Source organism: Chlorocebus sabaeus, chromosome 14 (assembly GCF_047675955.1).
Source record: "Chlorocebus sabaeus isolate Y175 chromosome 14, mChlSab1.0.hap1, whole genome shotgun sequence".
NCBI lineage: Eukaryota > Metazoa > Chordata > Mammalia > Primates > Cercopithecidae > Chlorocebus > Chlorocebus sabaeus.
The window spans coordinates 20,815,753-20,839,540 of NC_132917.1; the positions used below are offsets into that span (position 1 = coordinate 20,815,753).

At 35.4% G+C, this 23,788-nt stretch overlaps 1 protein-coding gene across 1 annotated transcript; it reads left to right on the forward strand.

The window, feature by feature from the left end:
• Positions 1-262: 262 nt before the first annotated feature.
• Positions 263-21,793, forward strand: TDRD15 (tudor domain containing 15). Its single transcript, XM_007971351.3, has 4 exons — positions 263-341; positions 4,060-4,172; positions 11,871-11,956; positions 14,879-21,793. Exon 4 carries the CDS (start codon positions 14,882-14,884, stop codon positions 20,687-20,689), a length of 5,808 nt encoding a protein of 1,935 aa, XP_007969542.3. The 5' UTR covers positions 263-341; positions 4,060-4,172; positions 11,871-11,956; positions 14,879-14,881; the 3' UTR covers positions 20,690-21,793.
• The last annotated feature ends 1,995 nt before the right edge of the window (positions 21,794-23,788 follow it).

The window sequence follows — 23,788 nt, forward strand, 5'->3', positions numbered from 1 at the left end:
CCCGTCCAGAGTCTCTCCATGGCCTGTCCCTGAGAGACAAGGCTGTGAGGCTGCCCACCTGGCGCCTAATGCCAGCTTCAAGAACTCCCAGTGGGCACTACACTTACCGTGCCGCACACAACGTCCGCCCTCAGGAAGGCAGGGACAGCGTCAGGCGGGACGCTTTGCGCAGCTGCAGGCCTTCCCCGCCACATTCGGCCTTCAAGCCCGCACATGCTCCCTGGGGCCCCTGCGGGATTATGAGGGGGTGGGTACAGGGCCCGAGTTTCCCGCCATCTTGGGCCCTAGCGGTATTTTTCCAGTTCCGGGAAGATCGGCCTGACCCGCCGCAGAGATTTTTGGTAAACCCCAGCTCGGCTTATGTATGGTTAGCCTGCTTCAGGTACTATTGATTTCCATGGTACTTCCCCACTTTTCTCCTCTGACTCACAGGGGCTTTGGCCTCCCAGGGGCGGGCTGGGAGCTGAAGTCTGTGGTGGGATCCTCGGCTGCCTCCGTTCTCCCTACCTCTAATGGCGGCGGCGGCCCAGACTCAGCTCTCCCACCCGGGAGCAGAGCCCTTCCTCGAAAAGTGCAGTTATCAGAGAGGGGAGCACCCAGCATATGAGGTCAATGATGGCTGATCCTAATGTCAAGCTGTGTGTGAGTGTGAGAGAGACGCTAATGCCAGGGTGTGTGTGACACAGTGATCCTAATGCCAGGGTGTGTGAATGTGAGAGAAACCCTAATATCAGGGTGTATTAGTGTGACAGATCCTAATTTCAGGGTGTGTGTGTGTGTGAGTGAGAGACCCTAATGCTAGGGTGTGTGAGTGTGACAAAGTGATCCCAATGCCAGGGTGTGAGTGTGAGAGATCCTGTCAGGGTGTGTGTTAGACCCTAATGCCAGGGTATGTGAGTGTGATCGAGTGATCCTAATGCGAGGGTGTGTGTGTGTGTGTGAGAAACCCTAATGCCAGGGTGTGTGTGAGTGTGAGATAAATCCTAATGCCAGGGTGTGTGTGAGTGTGAGATAAATCCTAATGCCAGGGTGTGTGTGAGTGTGAGATAAATCCTAATGCCAGGGTGTGTGTGAGTTGGAGAGATCCTAATGCCGGGGAGTGTGTGACTGTGAGAGAAATCCTGATGTCAGGGTGTGTGTGTGAGGGAGACCTTAATGCCAGGCTGTGTGAGTGTGAGAGATCCTAATGTCAGGATGTGTGAGTGTAACTGAGAGATCCTAATGTCAGGGTGTGTGTGTGAGCGACCCTAATGCCAGGGTGTGTGAGTGTGACTGAGAGATCCTAATGTCAGGGTGTGTGAGTGTGAGAGAGATCCTAATGTCAGGGTGTGTGGGTATGAGAGAGACCCTAATGCCAGGGTGCGTGTGAGAGAAATCCTAATGTCAGTGTGTGTGTGTAACACACCTTAATGCCAGGGTGTGTGAGTGTGAGAGATCCTAATATCAGGGTTTGTGAGTGTGACTGAGAGATCCTAATGTCAGCGTGTGTGTGTGAGGGAGACCTTAATGCCAGGGTGTGTGAGTGTGAGAGATCCTAATATCAGGGTGTGTGAGTGTGACTGAGAGATCCTAATGTCAGGGTGTGTGTGTGAGAGAGAGACCCTAATGTCAGGGTGTGTGTGTGTGTGAGAAATCCTAATGTTAGGGTGTGTGTGACTGTGAGAGAAATCCTAATTTTAGGATGTGTGTGTGAGGGAGAGATCCCAATGCCAGGTTGTGTGTGAGTGTGTGAGAGAAATCCTAATTCTAGGGTGTGTGTGTGTGAGAGAGAATAATCCTAATGCCAGTGTAGGTGTGAGAAAGAGATCGTAATGCCATGGTGTGTGTGTGAATTAGATTCTAAGCCAGGGTGTGTGTGAGTGTGTGAGATATGCTAGGATTGTGTTGGGAAGAGATCCTAATGCTAGGGTGTGTGTGTGAGTGTGAGATATCCTAATGCCGAGTTGTGTGTGAGTTGTTGCGTGTGTGTGTGTGTGTGAAAGAGAGAGAGTGTGTTAGTGTAGACCAAAAGACATAAAGAGAGTTAAGGTATGGAGGTGCTTTTCTAACGAAGTTTATGTTTGATGAATCACTTAATTGTTGTACCACTTTGGTATACATTCAATTTTTCTAACCTTTTGAAATTAACAAGAAATATAAGCTCTTTACAGCATGTCAGCTAAAACAGAGGGTCAAGTGAATTCCCTTTTCCCCCCGGAACTCTTTTTCCAGTTCCATCTCCTGATATATTTGTTTGATATGTACCCGTCACACTTTCCTCTATTTGTATACGAACACATGATCATGTATACATGTAAGATATGATTTTAATATCTTTTTTATATTACTCTGACCTCCTCCCAAATTGAACAGGATTCTTAAGACCTGTTGATCAGAGCGAATAGAAATTTTTTATTAGTAATTACAAATATTAACATAGGTCCTCTATGAATTATTCTTTTCCTCCATTAATGAACATTCAGGTTGCACATGTGTGCCTGTGCATGTGTGTGTACGTGTGTGTGTCTTATAGCTTTAGTGAAGTATATCTGAGATAGACCACATATTTGAAGTGTACAATTTGACATTTGACACATGTATACTCTATGAAGCCACTATAAATGGCATCATAAGCATATCCATCACTTTCAAACGTTTCCTTTGGTCCCACTCCAACCTGCGCTCCCCTTACCCAAGTCAATCATTGATGTTTCTGTTACTGTAGATTAATTGGCATTTTCTAGGATTTTATACAAATGGATTCATAAATTGTGTATTCTGCCTCTTTGTGTTTCAGCATAATTGTTTTGAGAATCATCCATGTTTTTATGAGTATCAGTGCTTCATTCCTTTTTTTTTTCTTTCTTTGAGACACAGTTTCCCTCTTGTTGCCCAGGCTGGAGTGCAGTGGTGAGACCTCGTCTCACTGCAGCCTCCACCTCCCGGGTTCAAGGGATTCTCCTGCCTCAGCCTCCGAGTAACTGGGATTACAGGCATGTGCCACCACATCTGGCTACTTTCGTATTTTTAGTAGAGACGGGGTTTCTCCATGTTGGTCAGGCTGATCTCGAACTCCCAACCTCAGGTGATCCGCCTGCCTTGGCCTCCTAAAGTGCTGGGATTACAGCATTCCTTTTTATTGTTGGATAGTTTCCATTTTATGTGGTACGACTATTCTATGGTTCCATTGTTTATTGTGTTGACAAACATTTGGGTTGTTTTGTTTTGGGCTCTTACAAGTAAACTTGCTGTGAACAGTCTCCTACAAGTTTTTGCATGGACATATATTTTCATTTATCTTGAGCAAATACTCGGAAGTGGATTGACTGGGTCATGTGGAAGGTATATGGTATATATTTAACTTTTAAAGAAACTTCCAAACTGTTCTCCAAGTGTTTGTACCATTTTACAATTCCTTCTGCAGTCTGTGACCTTTTCAGTTACACTATACCCTCACCAATGTTTGGTATGGTTGCCCTTTAATTTCAGTCATTCTAGTGGATGTGAAGTGTTATCTTATTGTGATTTAATTTGCATTTTCTTAGTGACAATGATATTAAGCATCTTTTTCAAATGCTAATTTTCCATCCATAAATCCTCTTTGGTAAAGTGGCTGCTAAATCTTTTACCTATTTTTAAATTGGATTTTTTTTTTACTGTTGAGTTGTAAAAGTTCTTTATATATTTTAGAGACAGGTTCTAGGCTATATGTTTTGTATTTTCTCACTCTCTGGCTTGCCTTTAGTTTTTTTATTGTGTCTTTAGAAGAGCAAAATATTTTAATTTTGATAAACTCTGATATATTCATTTTTTTCCCTCTTTAGTAGTTTGAATTTTTTTGTGTCCTATTTAAGACATCTTTGCCAAGTCAAGTTACCTATGATTTTCTATTTTTTTCTGAGAAGTTTTATACATTTAGTTCTTATATGTGGGTTTATATTCCATTTAGAATAAATTTTTGCATATGGTTAGTTTTTTTTCCCTCTTTTAAGCTTTTGGCTGTCTAACAGTTAAAGCATCATTTGTCGAATTGCTGGCACCTTGGTTGAAATCGTTTTATCTTTTATTGACTTTATCTAGGTCTTAATTCTGGATTCTATGATCTGTTCCAGTGAATTACATTTCCACACCAGTACTACACCAGTACCACAGTGTCCTGAGTGCTGTAACTTTATAATTAGTCTTAAACTCAGGTAAGCATAAGTTCTCAAACTTTAATCTTTTTCAGTTTATTTATTTATAACTGATTTAGACCATTCTGTTCCTTTGCATTTCCGTAAAAGGTTTCAATTTCTACCAAAATGCATTCCAGGATTTTGATTGGGAGTATATGTCAGTTCTGTAGGTGACTTTAGGAAGAATTGATACCTTAAAATTAATTTACATCCTCTTTAATTTCTCCTAGCAGTGTTTTATAGTTTTAATTTTATAAGTGTTTCAATAAACATCTTCCAGTATATATTCTTATATTCATAAGGATAGATTACCAAGAGTAATCTTGGTATCAAAAGATGTGAGGATTTTAAGATTAATGGTGCTATAAGTTTACATGACAAAAATATTATAAGAATTTATTCTCGGGCCGAGCGCGGTGGCTCAAGCCTGTAATCCCAGCACTTTGGGAGGCCAAGACGGGCAGGTCACGAAGTCAGGAGATTGAGACCATCCTGGCTAACACGGTGAAACCCTGTCTCTACTAAAAAAATACAAAAAACTAGCCGGGCGAGGTGGCGGGCACCTGTTGTCCCAGCTACCCGGGAGGCTGAGGTGGGAGAATGGCATGAACCCGGGAGGCGGAGCTTGCAGCGAGCTGAGATCCAGCCACTGCACTCCAGCCTGGGCGACAGAGCGAGACTCACCGTCTCAAAAAAAAAAAAAAAAAAAGAATTTATTCTCTTACCTGGAATATATGAACTTTCATTCTCCACATCTTCTTCATTTGTTCTGGATATAATCATTCAGTTGTTTTTCCTAACACAGTACATGGAAGAGGAATTCTCATTTTTCTTTTCCCCATACCAGTGATATGGAACACATTTCTATGTTAAGGACGCTTTACATTTATATTCCATGTTACAGTTTTTTTTTTTTTTTTAAATCTGTCATGTGTCTATTCATATGCTATTCTTTTTTTTTTTTTTTTTTTTTTTGAGACAGAGTCTCACTCTGTTGCCCAGGCTGGAGTACAGTGGCACGATCTCGGCTCACTGCAAACTCTGCCTCCTGGGTTCATGCCATTCTCCTGCCTCAGCCTCCCGAGTAGCCAGTACTACAGGCGCCCTCCACCACATCCAGCTAATTTTTTGTATTTTTAGTAGAGACGGGGTTTCACCGTGTTAGCCAGGTTGGTCTCAATCTCCTGATCTCTCCCGCCTCGGCCTCCCAAAGGACTGGGATAACAGGCAAGAGCCACCACGCCCGGCCGATTTTCTTTTCTGTATAGCAGTTTTAGCATATATGTACCTAACTGTGTTCTTCATTCCTTTTATGGTTTTTGGGTTTCTATCTTTTTTAAGATTGTCCACCTTATCCTAAAATATTTCAAATGTTTTTCTAAATTTTCTTCTAACTTTATGGCATTTTGAAAAGAATTTTGTTTCAGTGTTTTTTTCTTGACTGTCAGAGAAGAAATGTATGGCCATTTATAGAAAAATTCGAAATGCAAAAATCAGAAAGAAGGAAAAATCACTGTCACTTAATATAATCCATGGGAAAATAAGTGTTTTCTTAAAAAAATGTTATTATTATTTATTTATTTTTTTGACAAGAATCTTGCTCTGTCAACCAGACTGGAGTGCAGTGGCAGGATCTCGGCTCACTGCAACCTCTGTCCCCCAGGGTCAAGCCATCCCACCTTAGCCTCCTAAGTAGCTGGGACCAGAGGTGCACGTTACCATGCGCCGCTAATTTTTGTATTTATTGCATTGTGTTTCTCCTTCAACAGTTGATGAAATTTGGGTAGTTTTCACTTTTAGTTGTTAGGAATAATGCTACTGAGAATGGTCCTGTCCAGATATTTGTGTGGATGTGTGTTTTCAGTTTTCTTTGATCTGTATCTAGTAATGGAATTGCTGTTTAAGTTTCTGAGGAATCACCAAACTTTTTGAAAATGGCTGCACCATTTTACAGATGCAGATTGCAGGAGGGTTCTCATTTCTCTACATTCTTGCTAATACTTGTAATTGTTCATTTTTTAAAACACAAGTCATCCTAGTGTGTCTGAAGCAGCATTTCATTGTAGTTTGCATTTTCCTAGTGACTGATGATGTTGACTGTCTTTTTATATGCTTATTGGCCTTTTGTGTATCTTTTCTGAAGAAATACGTAGTCAAATCCTTTGCCTGTGTTTAGATTGGATTGTCTTTCCATTGCTAAGTTTGAGGTCTTTGCATATATTGTGCATCAAGCCCCTTATCAGATAGATGATTTGCAGATATTTTCTGCCATTTGGGGGGTTGACTTTTCACTTTTCTGATGGGTCCTTTGGAGCACAGGTTTTTTTTAAACTTTGATGGTTCAATTGATCTTTGTTTTAATCTTTTGTCACTTGTGCTTTTGGAACCATATTTAAGAAGCCATTGCCTAATTAGGTTATTGTCTTGATATGTTTTCTGTTCCTTATAGCAATACCTGAAACTGGGTAATATATAAAGAAAAGGAATTTATTTCTTACAATTATGGAGGCTGAGAAGTCCAAGGTCAAGGGGCCCTATCTGGTGAGAGCCTTCTTGCTAGTGGAGATTCTGCAGGTCCTGAGGTGGTACAGGGCATCACATGGACAGGGGGTGAGCATGCTAGTTCAAGTCTTTCTTCCTTCTCTTATAAAGCCACCAATCCCACTCCCTGATAACCCGTTAACCCATGAATGGATTAATTCATTTATAAGGACAGTACACTCCTGACCTATTCACCCCTATCGAATGTCCCACATCTCAGTGATTAAGTTGCAATGTGAGTTTTGGAGGGGGCAAACATTTAAATCATAATAGTCATGAAGATTTATTTCAAATTTTTTAAGGGATTGACAGCTTTAGTTCTTATCCATAGGTTTTTTATCCATTTTCAGTAGCTTTTTGTGCAGATGCTCCTCAACTTGCAATGAGATTACATCTTTTTTTTTTTTTTTTTTTGAGATGGAGTCTCGCTCGCTCTTTCGCCCAGGTTGGAGTGCAATGGTGTGATCTCAACTCACTGCAAGCTCCGCCTCCTGGGTTCACGCCATTCTCCTGCCTCTCAGCCTCCCAAGTAGCTGGGACTACAGGTGCCCTCCACTGCGCCCAGCTAATTTTTTGTATTTTTAGTAGAGATGGGGTTTCACTGTGTTAGCCAGGATGGTCTCGATCTCCTGACCTCGTGATCCACCCGTCTTGGCCTCCCAGAGTGCTGGGATTACAGGCATGAGCCACAGCGCCCAGCCGAGATAAACTTGATAAACTCATTTTAAATTGAAAATACTGTAAGTTGAAGATGCATTTAATGCTGGCAACAAAAGAGATGGTCCCTGACTTACCATGGTTCAATTTAGGATTTTCAATTTCACGATAGTGTGGAAGCAATACACATTCAGTAGAAACTGTACCTCCTTTTTAAGTTGCAAGGAGCTCTTAGATTTCTAAGGGGTTATGTCCCCAAAAATTCCCTGTAAAGCTGTAAAACCTTAAGTCAAACCATCGTAAGTCTGAGAACATCTCGTGTATATTGTGTGAGGTCGGGGTCTGACTTCATTCTTTTGCATGTGGGTATCCATTTTTTTTTAGGACCATTTTTTGAAAATATTATTATTTCCCCATGAATAAACTTGGCATCTTGTCAATGTTTAGCTTTTTCAGTGTGTTAATGTTGACACTCATGGTGCAAAAGCAATGGTGGGTAAAACTGCTGGCACCTTGCTGTGAATCAAGGCAATGGCACCAAACTATTGGTAGTCATTTTATTATTTACTACCAAACACTTGCAATAAAAAAGGTGGCAGTTTCACCTTAAAATGTCCTTGATCTGGCAGTAAAAATGAATGATATTGAAGCATGATCCTTGAAAATATGTCTTTTTAATATTCCATGTGATGAAATGGGAGGTACTCATAAAAGCACATCTGTTGATACTGAACTGTGCAGATTGACTCTAGGAAAAGCATTTGATGTAACGATTTGAGCTGCAAACCAGTGTGGCAGACTGAGTCAGATTTGGGTACTTGGCACATTGAAGCAAGCTCCTCACTTGGAGGAAAACAGCTGACAGTATTTGTCAATGATAAAATCCAAGTTTTAAAGCAAAAATTAGAAAAGTCAGGAAAGTTATGTCTGCCATTCTGAGTTTGATGGTATCCCCAAATTTGATGACTTTTCTGATGAGATTGCTGGTGATACCAGTCAGTTTTATTTGGGAATGTTGGGTAGTGTAGTATGTCGACATATGGAAGATCTATACATCTAACCAATATTTTCAAATTAATCCATGTGATATCTTATAAAATCATGCATATTTAAATATTTCAAAGTACAAGATAGGTAGGCCAGTAGATTTTTAAGTTAACAATACAAAAAGTTCCCTTATGATTTTATATTCCACGCTGTAAACTAACTTCGAAGAAACTACTACTCATTGAGTTGTTGTGCATATCAAAGAAGAATGTCTTCAGTTATATGAAAAAGCTTTTAATGTTCTCCTCCCTTCTCCAACTACGTGTCTGTATAGCTAGATTTTCTTCACATCCTTCACTCAGAATAGCCTATTGCAACACATTGAATGTAGAAGCAGATATGAGAATCCAGCTTAATTTCTATTAAGCAGACATTAAAGAGATTTGTAAAAATTATAAAACCATGTCACTTTTCACTATTTTTTTTGGTTTTAGGAAATATAACCATCTCTCATGAAAATATCTATGTTTTTAGTGGGTTTAGTATTTTTAAATGAATTAAATATATTTAAAATTTCTATTTTTATTTCTAAAATGATAAATGTTGGTAGATATAAGTCACATAAATGAAAACTCTCTGAGATCTTTAATGATTTGTAGGACTATAAATGTGTCCTGAGAACAAAGGTTTGAGAACCACTAGTTTAATAGAACTTTTTTGTTGCTTTTGATAGAGAGGGTAGGGAGGGGCTAGGGACTGTTAAATTTGTGGGAGATTACAGTTTTAATTAGAATAGTCAGGGAATGCTTCACCTAAAGGGGATCTTCTGACCAAAACTTGAAGGAAGTGAGGAAGCAAGCTGTGCTCTGACAGCAGTTAAGCCCAAAGCCCAAAGGTGGAAAGATTCGTGGAATGGCAAGGGAGGCATTGTAGCTTCAGTGTAATAAGTGAGGGGAGTGTAATAGGAAATAAGGTAAGAGAAACCATGGGAGGTTTTGGTGTTGGTGGTGATGGTGGTGATGGTTAGCCCTTTTGGACTTCATGAAGCCATTTTGATGGCTTTAATTTTCACTCAGTGAAATTAGAAGCCACTGATTTTTTTTTTTCTCTCTCAGCATATTGTATCTTATATTTTAAAAAGATCACTCTGGTTACAATGCTAAGAATATTCACAGGTTGGGATAGGGTGGGGTTAAGGCTAAAAGACTAGTGAGGAAAGTAGTATCACAGATGACAGAGGAAGGTAGTTTAGACCAGGATTGTGGCAGCAGAACTGCAAGTTTCAGATTTTTATATGCTCTGGAGATGAACCCAGTAGAATTTCCTGGTGGATTGTGAGTGGAATGATAGTGGAGTCATAGATGATGAAGATATTTGTCTTGAGAAAATCCTTCATGCAGTAAATTAAATTGATTTCAATGTTGTTTACAGCTTCATTTTTTGCCTATAATTAACAAAATTAATATATTTAAAAAATTGTATGGCCTCTGGGTTTTGTCTCCTAAAAGATGTCTCCCTTAGTAAGATTAGAAAAATATTCTTGTATTTTCTTCTACTTCTTTTAGATAGTTTCAATAAATTAGTTCTTTTATCTACCTGGTGTTTGTTTTTGCTCTCTCATTAAAGCAGTTTCTCAAATTCAGAACTGTTGACATATTGGGCTGAATAATTCTTTGTTTGTGGAAGAATGTGCTCTGCTGTGCATTATAGGATATTCAGCGGCATCCCTGGCTTCTACCCACTAGAGACTGGTAGCACTCACTTTCTACCTCAGTTAAGACAACTAAATGTATTTCCAGATGCCCCCAAATGTTCCCTTGGGGAAAAAATACTCCTCTTTGTGAACTTCAGTAAAGAACGTTAAAAAAAATTAAGCCCTGATTTTGAAATATGCATACTCAAATAGTATACCCAGTTTTATTTTCATCACATCAGTGTCATTAACAAGGTGAATCTAGAAACCATTCTGAATATATGGAAAAGACGGGAGGAGGAAAACCAAAGCACAGATGCTTCAACTTGAATCAGTCTTTTGGAACATAGTAACCTTGCCAGAATATTGCCAAAGTTTGAGCAGAATGATCTTAAATTTTGAAAAAGGAAGAATTAATAAGCACATTCTGTCCCAGAATGGTGCTTTGCTTGTTTGTTTGTGTGGGTTTTTTTTTTTTTGTATTTGCATCTTTCATTTTTATTTTGGTTCTTCTCCATGTTTATGTAGTTTAGTTGAAACAACAGTGTAAAGCAGTGGAAATAATGTACGTAGTGCACTGGACTGATAATCAGAAAACCTAATCAGAAACCTGAATCTCTTTTTACATTTCCGTTTTGATGAATTTTGGTTTCAATTGATCTTCAGTTCTGTGCTCTGAAAAATGAAGAATCTTATTGTGAAGATCAGTTAAACTAGTGTACTAAAATCCTTTAAAAAATTTAAAGCATTATAAGGAGTTATTAATACAAGGAACTATTATTTTACCTGCTTTAAGATTTTTGACAAAATTTATATTTAAAACGTAAAATTGTATCATAGTTCTAGACCTGTACTTTGAAATACTGTAGTCACTAACCACATATAGCTATTGAGCATTTGATATGTGGTTAGTCCAAATTGAGATGTATGCTAAATGTAAAATGTACACCATAGTTTGAAGACTTAGTATTAAAAAGAAATCAAATATCATAATTTATGTTGATTACATGTTGAAATGATAGTGGTTTGGGTATATTGAGTTAAAATAGATTTCTCTTTTTAATTACTTTTTAATGGTGTTACTGGATTACTTTATATATATGGCTTAATTGTGTTTCTAGTGGACTCTACTGGTCTAGACTTATTTGATGTTAATTTATAGAAGATAAACTTCAATGAGTGCCATTATCTATAATATATGTTCTATAGAATCAGGAAATTTTAGTATAGAAAGAGTTTTCCCTATCAATTTTAATAGTGTTTGCAGATTATATTTTCCTCAAACCTCAGGGGAACTGTGATTCTGTATATTTTTTATTTAGATTTAATTCAGGTGTTTGGGGACTTTGGATTTCAATTTGATTTTTTTACATATAATTTTTATACAAAACATTCAAATATTATATACTAAATTTAAAAGCAGAGAAGAGCACTAGTTAGTGCCATTAGATTAACTCATTGATTATTTAAGTTGTGGCTCTCCCATATTTTTGTTTGCTCTGTCTGTGTTGGATCATGTGTAATTTTGGAAGCAGGTAGACTGTTCCATATTTGTGAGCCTGATTTTCCCGATACTGTGCTATCAAACATCGTAAGTCAAATTATATGATGAGGCTGCTATTGGCTTGTGTTTAATAGAATAACTTCATTAGTTTCATTTACTGACTTCACAATTAAATTTTATAAACGTATGAAATTGTTAGAACACTAATGAATCCTCTTTATAGGTATTTTGATTTTTGCAAAAAATACCTTTTGCGTTTTACATTTGTTTAAGATTTTGACTGCAGAAAAATGGTTTGAAAAACCCTAATTTAATTAAACTTTTCATTTTACAGATTTAGAGTCTGATTCTAAGGAAAAACAGTTTGCCAAATTTCACACAATTAATTGAGTACTGATATCTGAATCCTGTGTATACAGTGTAAGTACTTTCTGTGATGTAGTAGTCTTCTAAGGATTGTTATATTTGAGTAGGGGTTGGATTTAGAACATCTTGATTTAAATTATGTCTTTAAAATAATTTATTTGTTCATTTTGTAAAATAATTAGTTTTAAATTTTATATATATTATATATAAATGTAATATATAGTTTATATAAATATATGAACATATTTATTATATTTATATAAATATATATAAATATAATTTATTATATATTATACAAACATATAATATAATATATACTATATAAAAATATATAATATAAATATATAAAATATAAAATATAAAAATATAATATATATTTTTAGTATATATTATATAAAAATATATTCTATAAATATATTTATAGCATTTAAAATTTGTATATTATATAAATTCTATAAATATATTTATAGAATATATTTTTATATAATATATACTAAAAATATATATTATATTTATATATTATATAAATTCTATATATAAATATATATTTTATAAATATATTTGTATAATATATAATCTATATTATATATAGAATATATTTTATATATAAATATATTTTATATGTTATATATTTTAAGAGATATATACATTATATAAATATATATTTATATAATATATTTTAAAAGATATATATACATTTTATATATAAATACATATAATTAAAAAGATGTATATATATACTTGAATTTTCTTTGAATTATTTTCATTTGGTCTTTAGGCACCCAAGGATAGGAGCTTTATCCATAACACTTGGAACTTTCTTCATGATCCTGTTGAGTAAGCACTGTAGAGGCAGGTGAAAGAGGTTGACTGACATCCTGACTGACAGGAGAGATTATGCTGTCTACCTGATTAAGATATTTTTTTTATTGTGGGGCCCTCTGGTGAGCATCACATGGGACCTAAAATTTTCCTATGTACCAATTCATAGAGGCTCATTCATATACCTCTTCTTCAGACTTTTTTGTAGTAAGTCTTCCAGTCTTATTCTTTCAGCATTCCTAATCATCCTGCAGAAACTATTAGCCATTATATATTAATATGCATAGGTTATTAACTCAAGCAATTTCTTCTTTAGGCAAAGTAGATGTAATGGTAGGTCTTTCTACTGTGAAGATTTTCTTTCATTTCTTAGTCTGACACCCTGCCCCGATTACCACCCCCCACCCGGGTTGGGGTGTAATGCCTCAGCAATGTATTTCTGGATGTCACTGGCATTAAGTGAGAGCCATGTATAAACCAGATGTTTACCCCCTCTGATGTGAAATTCCCCAGGAGGCCATCTGTATTGTTTGATGGAGAGACAGTGATGTGGAGGAGTAGATTTTTGATAGTTTGAATAACCTATTTAAAAACTTCCTTGTGCCTTTGGGCTTGCTTTGTCTTATATGTTCTGTATATACCACCTCTGTTTAATGAAGGAGATCTCCTGGGTACATCTACTTTTTATACATTAAGAAGGGTGCCATGGTTCCTGAAAGATGTATGTAAATGTTTTCTTTCCCATATACCCATGTGAATGGTCACAGGGCCTTTTAGGTGAATGCCAGGAAGACAGTTTTGGTATAATGCAGTATAGGATTATTTTAGAGTACCTGGTTGTCTCTTGATGTAAGGAATTAATGGGGGCTATAAACTGAGTAAAGTATAGGAATTGGGTGAAGGCCTGTGACTAAATAATGACAACATTTAGACTTTGGTGAGACTTTATATTCTGGCCCTATATACTCCTCTTTCATCTTTTTATCTTTTTCCTCTGAGCTTTGGGGTATTCTGTCAAAATTTTCTTCTAATTTATCTTTATTTTAGGTTTCATTTTCCCATTATAGTTCTAAATCTATCATGTGTGTATAGTTCATCCTAATATTAGTTGTTATATTTTCACCTTTTGACCTTTTCGAGAACAGGACTTTGCTATTTCTTTCCGTACATCTATTTCTATGGAGTAGCATTTCCATTTTTTTTTTTTTTAAGAGGATCCCTCATTTTTGAGGGGAGGGCATGCAATGTTTTTCTCTTACTCGTCCTCATAGAAATAAATTGATGCCTGTCGACTGTTAACTCAGAGTCAAGGAAGAGTTGAGCTGTATTCTGTCACAGTAGACGATGGTTCTTGCCTGAAATTGGGGATTATTTATATTTCTTGCATATTTGCCTTATTTTTAGAATCCTGAAAATCCACAGATTATCTATGGTAGAAAATTTTGCCTTGATGCTATAGATTCCTTCCCTTTTCCACTCATTGTGGCCAGTCATGCCAGTGATAAGGCGTGGATGTACCTAATCTACTTCAGTGTCTTTCTATGCTTGGCTTCCCTTATTGGTGTCCAGGTCTCAGCTGATTTCCCTCAATCAAAGATGAATCCCGGGGTTGCATAATGATACTGATAAGAGTCCAAATATTGCAAATTCAGCATAAAGTGGGGAGTGCAAACAATGTGCCCCTTTTTGGTTCACCATCTGCCCTTTCTTCTAGCACTCACCTCTTTGAGTTATAGATTGTTGGAAAGAGTCTGCATGAAGGAAAGTGGTTGTCTCACAGGAGAAGGAGGTCCCCAATGAGGCTAATTTGGCTCCTTTCATTACACCACACCTGTCCAATATCCAGCTGGAATTTGTTAAAGTTTCTGGAAAATAAAGGTTGCTCCTCTCTGTTTTCCAGTGATGATATTCTTCCTATTAAAAAAAGATTTTGTAATATTTCAATGAAAAATTTTGAAAGTATAGAAAAGAGTGAATGTTAGATTTTGTTTATTTCACCAGCATCTTATTCGGTGTGTATAATTTTTATCAACATGTTTAAATTTGATAAAATACAGGCATATAATTATTTTTAGTTTTATGTTTATATGCCAAACATAAGGCTAATTGCAGTTAACTTTGATAGCTAATGAGTAATTATTATTTGCTTTTTAGAAAATGGATTCTACATCTCTCTTACCAACATTTTTAGATGTGGATCTGACAATATCACATATTAAATGTCTTCCCAAGGATATTCTGGTGAAATTTCAAGGCATAAATAATAATGAATGTGAGTTTGACTACCACATATTGCAGAGAGAAATACAACATACTCCAAAAGTGAAAAATAATGTGGAAATTGATGAATTTTGTTTGGTGGAAGAAAGAGTATCTGGAGAATGGCAGAGAGGAAGAGTCGTGGAAAAGAAAAATGAACTCTATACAGTGCTCCTCATAGATCGTGGAGAAGAACTAAGAGTTGCCGGTCCACAGATTGCTTCAGCCTGTGGCAACTTATTTGAGCTACCGCCACGGGTAGTATTTGGTATTTTTGCAAATATACTACCAGTTGGGGAAAAATGGTCCCCTAAAGCTTTGAATTATTTCAAGTCATTAGTAGGAATACAAGTGAAAGGTTATGTGCAAGCTATTTTACCTCTGCAAATGTTTCTTTTTGAAGTGCCAAAAATTATATCTCAGGCTCTCGAGTTACAATTAGGAAGACTTGTTGATGGAGATTCATTTCGTCTTATTGTAGAAATGTTAGAAGAATTCCCTCAACAAATGCCAGATTTATCGCAACATAAAAGACCTGAATTGTCATTAGGTGATAAAGACACTTCACTTGATATTCAACATGTTCTGGATAAGTTGCAGCCATCTTTGTCAGTAGGAAGTACTGAAAGTGTAAAGGTATCATCTGCATTGAGCCCAAGTAAATTTTATTGTCAGTTAATTAAATGGACTCCAGAACTAGAAAACTTGACAGCACATATGACTTTACATTATGATACCATCTGTCAAGAAACTAGTCCCACATGTGATAATTTTGGACTACTTTGTGTTGCCAGAAGGCGAAATGGACAGTGGCATAGAGGAATTCTTCAGCAGCTCTTGCCCCCAAATCAAGTAAAAATTTGGTTTATGGATTATGGCAGTAGCGAGGCTATACCCTCAATTTATGTAAAGAAACTTAAACAAGATTTTATTTTAGTACCATTATTTTCATTTCCATGTTCTCTGACATGTTTGCACAGTGAAGATAGAGATGCAAGAACATTTCAACTGAGTATATTTAAACAGGCCTTATTAGGACAAGTGGTATATGCACACATTGATTGGTTCAATAAGGATGAGCATTTGTATTACGTGACATTACAAACTCAAGAGTCTACAGTTAATTCTAAGTGTCTACTGAAGACTGTAGGCACACAAGTACTTTGTCCGATGTCTGATTCAAAAATATCCAATATCTTGAGTGAGACAAGTGTGTCTGATGTAAACAGTTTTGCAGTTGAGAGTTTTATGGGAAACATTGAATGGTCAATAGACTCTCTAAATAAAAAAGGCATTTTAAAAGTAGGTTTTCCCATTGAAACAGTAGAAATGGAGATAGAGGCTGCCTACATAGCTTTTATAGCATATGTATTAAACCCATCAAATTTCTGGGTACGCACTAATGACCATCAGAATGAATTTCAAGAAATAATGAAAAATATAAACAAATTTTATGATTTGTGTGAAAACGATGAAATGATTCTAAGAAAACCTGAACCTGGATTATTTTGTTGTGCTAGATATAGCAAGGACAGACGTTTTTACAGAGCTGTCATCACTGAAATTAATGGTTATAAGATTAATGTTTATTTTTTGGATTATGGTAATACTGATTCCATACCATTTTTTGATGTAAAAATTTTGCTTCCAGAATTTTGTGAGTTACCTGCCTTAGCAATGTGCTGTTCACTTGCACATATATTTCCTGTTGAAGATTTATGGACTAAGGCTGCAATTGATTATTTTAAAAAATTAGTTTTGAACAAAGCAATTTTGCTTCAGGTTATAGCAAAAAAAGATGACAAATACACCGTAAATATTCAAAGTGTTGAAGCCTCAGAAAATATTGATGTTATCTCTCTTATGTTACAAGCTGGATATGCAGAATATTGTCAAGTAGAACTAAAATATTTTCCAAAATCTGTAAGTGAATATTCAATGTTAAATTCAAAATCTAAAAACAAAGTTAATATTAAAAAAGTCATATCTGCCCTTCTTGAAGGACCTAAATCTAAAAAGTACCTTTCAAATAACCTAGTAGAAAATAACTTGTCTTTGCCAAAGTCCCCAGCTGTTAATGTCTCAGATTTAAAAAATCCTTTCACCTTGTCTGTGGGACCTGAGTCATCCTGGTCTTATAAAGAATATAGTTTTAAACCAGGAACAGTTCTTGAAGTTAAATGTTCCTATTATTATGGCCCAGGTGACTTTTCGTGCCAGCTCCAATGTAAGTTAGAAGACCTAAAATTACTAATGGAGCAAATTCAAAATTACTATAGTATTCATTCTGATCCTTACGAGATTGGGCAGACTGCTTGTGTTGCTAAGTATTCTGGGAAGTGGTATAGAGCTGCTGTTTTGACTCAAGTATCAAAAGAAGTTGACATAGTATTTGTTGACTATGGTTACCAAAAAAGGGTTTTAATTAAAGATCTTTGTGCAATTAACCCACGTTTTCTCTTGCTAGAAAGCCAAGCCTTCAGATGTTGTCTTAACCATTTTATTGATCCTGTTAGTTGTAAATTATTCAGTTGGACAAGAAAAGCATTCAGAGACTTGTGGAATTTTATCTCTTCATCTAGAGGGTTATTGACTTGTATCATCTATGCCTTAGTTATTATACATCCCAACCATTTATATAACTTAGTGGATTTACAATCCTCATTTACTAGTGCAAAAGAATTTCTTATGAATTGTGGCTCTGCTCAGTATATCACATTATCAGAGACATTCCCATCTTTAGTTAGTCTTTACAGTTACTGTTATTCTTCCTTTAATATAAAAATTGGAAGTGAAGAAGAAGTATATATATCTCACATATATAGTCCCAAAAAGTTTTATTGCCAGCTTGGCAGAAATAATAAAGATCTAGAGATGATAGAAACAAAAATCACAGAGAGCAGTAAACTCAAAAATTGTCCAAAATATGATTGTAATAAAATGAGAGTGTGCATATCTAAGTATGTAGAGGATGGTCTCTCATATAGAGCTTTAGCAGTACCAACAGATTCATCATCTGAATTTCAAGTCTATTTTGTAGACTTTGGAAATAAGCAATTAGTAGGAGAAAATATGTTGAGGGCCATTTCAGCTCAGTTTCCAGAGTTGTTGTTTACACCTATGCAAGCTATTAAGTGTTTTTTGTCAGATCTTAGAGATGTAGATATTCCAGCAGAAATCAGTAGTTGGTTTAAAGACAATTTCTTGGGAAAACCATTAAAGGCGATAATATTGTCCCAGGAGTCAGATGGACAGCTTGGTGTAGAATTGTATGATGAATCTCAATATATAAATGAGAAAATTAAAGTGTTGCTTCATGCTTATGGAAAAAGACATTGTGACCAAGCATGCTGCATGGAAAAGAGTAATAAAATAAATGAGAATAAGAGACTTACTACTTCTTTGAAAGGCAGAACAGGAAACAACTATCGCCATAATGTGATTAATAAAACTAGTCCAGTAACATATTCCGAAAGAAAAATGGATCAATTGATGCATCCCAAAAGTATATATGCCAGGTTTTTGAAGCCATCAGTTTGTTATAAAATGGAACCTGTGTCAAAAAACAAAATGAAGAATTCTTTGAATGATGGGCTTAAAGGTATAAAAATTGCCCCTGGAGCTGCACATATTCTTGAGAACAGGGGTGTGCGTCAAAAACCACTAAAGGTTGTATCACAATCTTTTATCAGAGCATTAAATCAAACATCCTCACAAAACCCATATGACCTTATCAGGCCACGGATTAAAGACCTTCCTCAACCCCAAATTTATTTGAATGCCAAAGTTAAAGGGTATGTATCTAATATCAGTAATCCAGCAAGTTTCCATATTCAGCTTGCTGAGAATGAAAGTATAATTATCAGACTTGCTGATGCTCTAAATACAACAGCAAGGAGATTGAAAGAGAAAAAATCAGTTACACCTCTAGTGGGAGATCTTGTAGTTGCAGAATATTCTGGTGACAGTGCCATTTACAGGGCAGTTATTAAGAAAATTTTGCCAGGAAATTCTTTTGAAGTAGAATTTATTGACTATGGTAACTCTGCAATAGTAAACACATGTAAAATTTATGAACTTCAGAGGGAATTTTTAACTGTTCCTCAGTTAGGAATCCATTCTTTTCTTAGTGGAGTAAAATGGAATGAGCCTGATGAAATATGGGATGACAAAACTGTGGATTATTTTACTTCGAAAGTACATAACAAAACAGTTTATTGTGAATTTTTGAAAAAGCATGATCAGAAATGGGAAGTGAATTTGATTTGTGATGAAAGATGTGTCATTAATGAACTACTGAAATGGAAAGCGTGTTCAAAACTACAGAAGTCAGCATTGCAAATGCCTCAGGTTCTTGCTCAAAAGGTGAGCCCAGGTGATAATAATGAAATGAAGAAAGGAAAATCAAATGAGTCTGAAGGTTCTATGAATTCGAACCAACAGCTGTTTAAAATTCCTTTCGAAGAATTCAAACCTGGACAACTTGAAAAAGCTGAAATGCTTAATGTTTCAAAAAGTGGAAGATTTTATGTGAAGTTATCCAAAAATAAAAAGATTTTATCAGATTTAATAGTATTAATTACTAAAGAAGAAAAAAATTCTCCCTTTTTATCAATGGAAAGTATTGAAAAAGGTTTAGAATGCTTGGCAAAATCTAAAAATACCTTGAAATGGCATCGATCAAAAGTGGAAGAAAAGTATGTTGGTGATAAAGTACTTGTTTTTTTAGTAGATTGTGGTATCTATGAAATAGTGCCTGTATGTAATACCAAGCTGCTTAGTAATGAAATAAGAAATATTCCTAGACAAGCTGTACCTTGTAAATGGATTTGGTTTGAAAATTCTAAGAACATGTCATTTGAGTGCTTATTTGCTCATTTGGAAATAAATATTCTTTTCCTGAAATATTTAGATGCTGTTTGGGAAGTAGAAATTTTGGTAGGTGACCTGTTACTTTTGGAATACTTAAATTTGAATACAGTTCATGTTGAAGAAAACAAACTTAGACCTACAGAAATTGTTTACAACTTTGAATCTAAGACTCCTGTATCATCATGCACAATAAAATCATTTACTTGGGTTCAATTCCAAAATGATAGGCAGTATTCTGGTATTGCAACTGCTGTTTCTGATCCATCAGACTTCAGTATTCAGTTAGAAGATTTCTTCGACATAATGAAATATCTTTTTATGTTGCTTTCTGATCTCCCGGAGACCTTACAAACATTGCCTCAGGAGTTCATAATTCCCGGTTCTAGTTGTTTGTTCAAATATAAATCGGAAGATCAGTGGAATAGAGTAGAAATTTCTGAAGTCTCACCTCAGTCTTTATGTCTTGTGTTGATTGACTATGGATTTTCTTTTTATATACATTATTCAGAAATTATAAATCTTAAAGTTGTTCCTGAGGAACTTTTGAATTTGCCAAGGCTGAGTTATCCATGTATTTTATATGGTATCTTACCTGCTAAAGGAAAACATTGGAGTGAAGAAGCCAAAAGCTTTTTTCGAGATTTCCTAAGTAAACCAGACCTAGTTTTTCAGTTTAGGGAATATAATTCTGAAACAAAACTGAAAGTAGATGTCATTCATGAGAAAAAGAATTTGGCAGATATATTAGTTGCATCTGGTCTCGCAACTTATTCTAAAGATTCAGCTCATCTTGATGCAATTACTGCTACTGAATCTACTGAAAATCCAATATAAATTACAGGGTAAGCCTATTTTCCCATTGTTAGATCAAAATTGTTACAAAAAACAAAATATAAATTTTACATGCACTGAGAAACAAAAGTGTAAACAGAAATCTGCAAAGAGGAAAGATGTCTGTAAGAACCTCTTAAGGAAAATTCGTATTAGTAAAAGATCACATTCTAGAAATTTAACAGTGAGAAAGAAAGTTGGTAGTGGAAAACATTTCCAGAGTACCATTTTGTTTGATACATGTACAAGAACTTCATTTTGGGAACTGCCCGATGGTTTGAAGAACAGCAGTTACGTTGAAGACATTTTTGAAAAACTACCAACCAAAGGAATTCAGGAAAATAAGACAATGAACTTGAGAACAACAGTAAAAACATCACATGATAATGAAAAAAAAAAAAATCAGAAGAACACTTAAAAGGTAAATAGACATTTTTATAAAGTAGATTATTTTCTGTAGATTTTTTTTTTATTCTTTAAAAGTTTTTCATGTACTGATATCTAAATTGAAAATAAATGGCAGGAAAACTTACTAGAAAATCTGGATAAACGGATGAACTGGAAGTGGCCACTATAATTATAAAATGTTGCTTCACTATCTTTACATTTTTTGAATGGTGAAGTTTTTAGAATGTAGTGAAAGATTTTAACCACACATGCATGCACACATGCATGACATTTCACAAATAATTTCAAGGGTTTCATAAAACTCCTAAATGTCTGTAGATCTCATATTAATAAATCTTGCTATTATTAGTGAGCTTCCTGGGCTCATTTTGAAGAATCATTTTTCTGTTATATATAGTTTTATATCATATGAAATGTCTTTAGGTGTTTTGAGTGTGCTTCTAGCATATTTCTGAACCAGATAAATTTATAAATAAACTGATTCTAGCATATTTTCTCTTAAATCTTTTAGATGTCAAACTGACCCTAAAATATTGTTAAAAATTTCATATTTTATGCACTAAAGTATTGTCTGATTTTGTTTATCCACATTACATTCATTTTCTGTATGGATTAGTTACTGAGGATTTTGTAGGCTGTAAAGAATGTTCCCTGGCAAATGTTTGTTTTGACTTTATAAATAAAACATATATTATTCCACATTCTGTATTATAACTAACGTCATCACAGGCTATACTCTTTCAGTGAGTGGAAATATCTTGTTTTTACTGATGTAATGTTAGAAGGTATTTTATTTGAATTTTACCTAGATGTTTTATAGTGAATTGATAAATGCTTTACAATTGGCACCCTTTACTATCTAATTTTCGAATCTTTCCTGATAGCAGTAGTGGTTATTGTAGCGATAGAAACAGCTACCATATTTTGAGTGGTTACTATGCTTCAGGCACTGTCTCAAGAGTCTTATATGTATTACCTCACTTAATGCTTATTACAACTCTACAAAGTATGTTGATATAAAGGTCTAGGAACCTAGTAACTAGTACTCTACTTCGAGTTCTAAACCACTTTCAAATAAACTTCTTCAGAAGGAGAAAGATAATTGTTAAGCAAAATGTCACACTTAAACAAATAAAACCAAAAACAATATTGAAGACTGGCTTATATTAATGAAAAATTGGCTTACCAATAATGAAATAAGGAATTATTTAGATGTACACAGACGGTTATAGGCACAGACAAGAGAATCTTCTTGGGAGGGTACCCATGTAAAACAGCCTGAGGCAGTTCTCCCCAAAAAGAAAAGGAGGAGGAAGAGGCTAATCAAACATAGGTCTTTTTCCTTCCAAATGGACCAATGAGATTGACCTTATTTCTGGAAGGCATAAGTAAGAAGAACAAAGAGGCTAGGAGTATTATGCTAGGAGAGTGCCCCACCCATGAACCTCCACATGGAAGGAAACATCAGGAGTGGGAAAGAAGCATTTTCCTCCAAGCTATTATCACCACTTTATGGATGAGTCTCAGGGAAATTAAATATCTTGCCCATGAATTTAAAGCTGGTAAGTAAGGAACTGAGATGTTCAACTCAGATTTCTCTGACTGCTTTTGTTTGTTATTTATACTGCCTTTTGAAAAGTAGTTAGCTTACTTGGGGAAGAGTTTCCTATAAACTCTTGGCACCAAACCATACATTTTGGCTCTTATGTCCTTTACTGTTCCCTTACCTGTGCATGTGTCTACTTTCTTTTATGTTTTTTTCCCCATCAGATTCTTTAAGGACCCACTTTGGGTCCCAGCTTCTATCTCATAGCACTCCTAACACAGTGAATCACTGAGTGAGTTAAAGTAGCTGTTGTAAAAGCAGTTAGAAAACCAAACATTAAATTATACTTCAAAACACAAATTTGAAGTCCTATTTAAGGAAAAAAACATGACTTTGTATGACAAATATAAGAAATATAGTGTCATGGACTAATAATAAATTTCCATACTTGCTGTAATCATAGCCTTAAAACAAAGCAAGAAAACAATGTTAAAAAAAAACTAGTTTTATTGCCTTTACTACTTCAGCTCCTACCACCTCTATTACTCTTCCAATATTATTGCCTGCGGGTACTCTGGGTCCAGGGCAAAGTGATTTTAGTAGTTCCTCTTGGTTTAAGACATCAATATTTGAAAGAGTCTTACCTACTAAAAAAGCATAAAAGGGACTCTGTTACAGTGGTTCTTAACCTTGACTTTGCATTGGAATTAACAAAGGAAGCTTTCAAAAAACTCTGATGCCTGGGTCCCTGTTAAAAATTAAACATTCTGTTTTAATTGGTCGAGAACTGTGACTTTACTAATGGGTGTTTAAAGCTCTCCTGGTGATTCTAATGCACAGCTAAGGTTGATAATCACTACTCTATAGAGGACTGTAGATAAATTCCTGAATTATTTCATGAGAAAAAAAAATAATTTTAGGCTTTATGTGTAAAAACTCTTAGAATCTATTCTTCCTGTATTTGAAGTCCAGACTATACATAATGAGTCACAGTAATTTTGAGCTAAACTTAATTCAGAATAAATAGTAAAAATATTATCATGTTAGAAATGGCTTAGATGTATAATATGTTTACTTTATCTTTCCCAGGTATTGTTCTAAATGCAGAAGTTGCCACCCTTTACACTTGGAAAATTGGCTTAACTTTC

Excerpts from the sequence above, each read along its gene's own strand:
- TDRD15 (XM_007971351.3), top strand. The coding sequence starts at position 14,882 with ATGGATTCTACATCTCTCTTACCAACATTTTTAGATGTGGATCTGACA.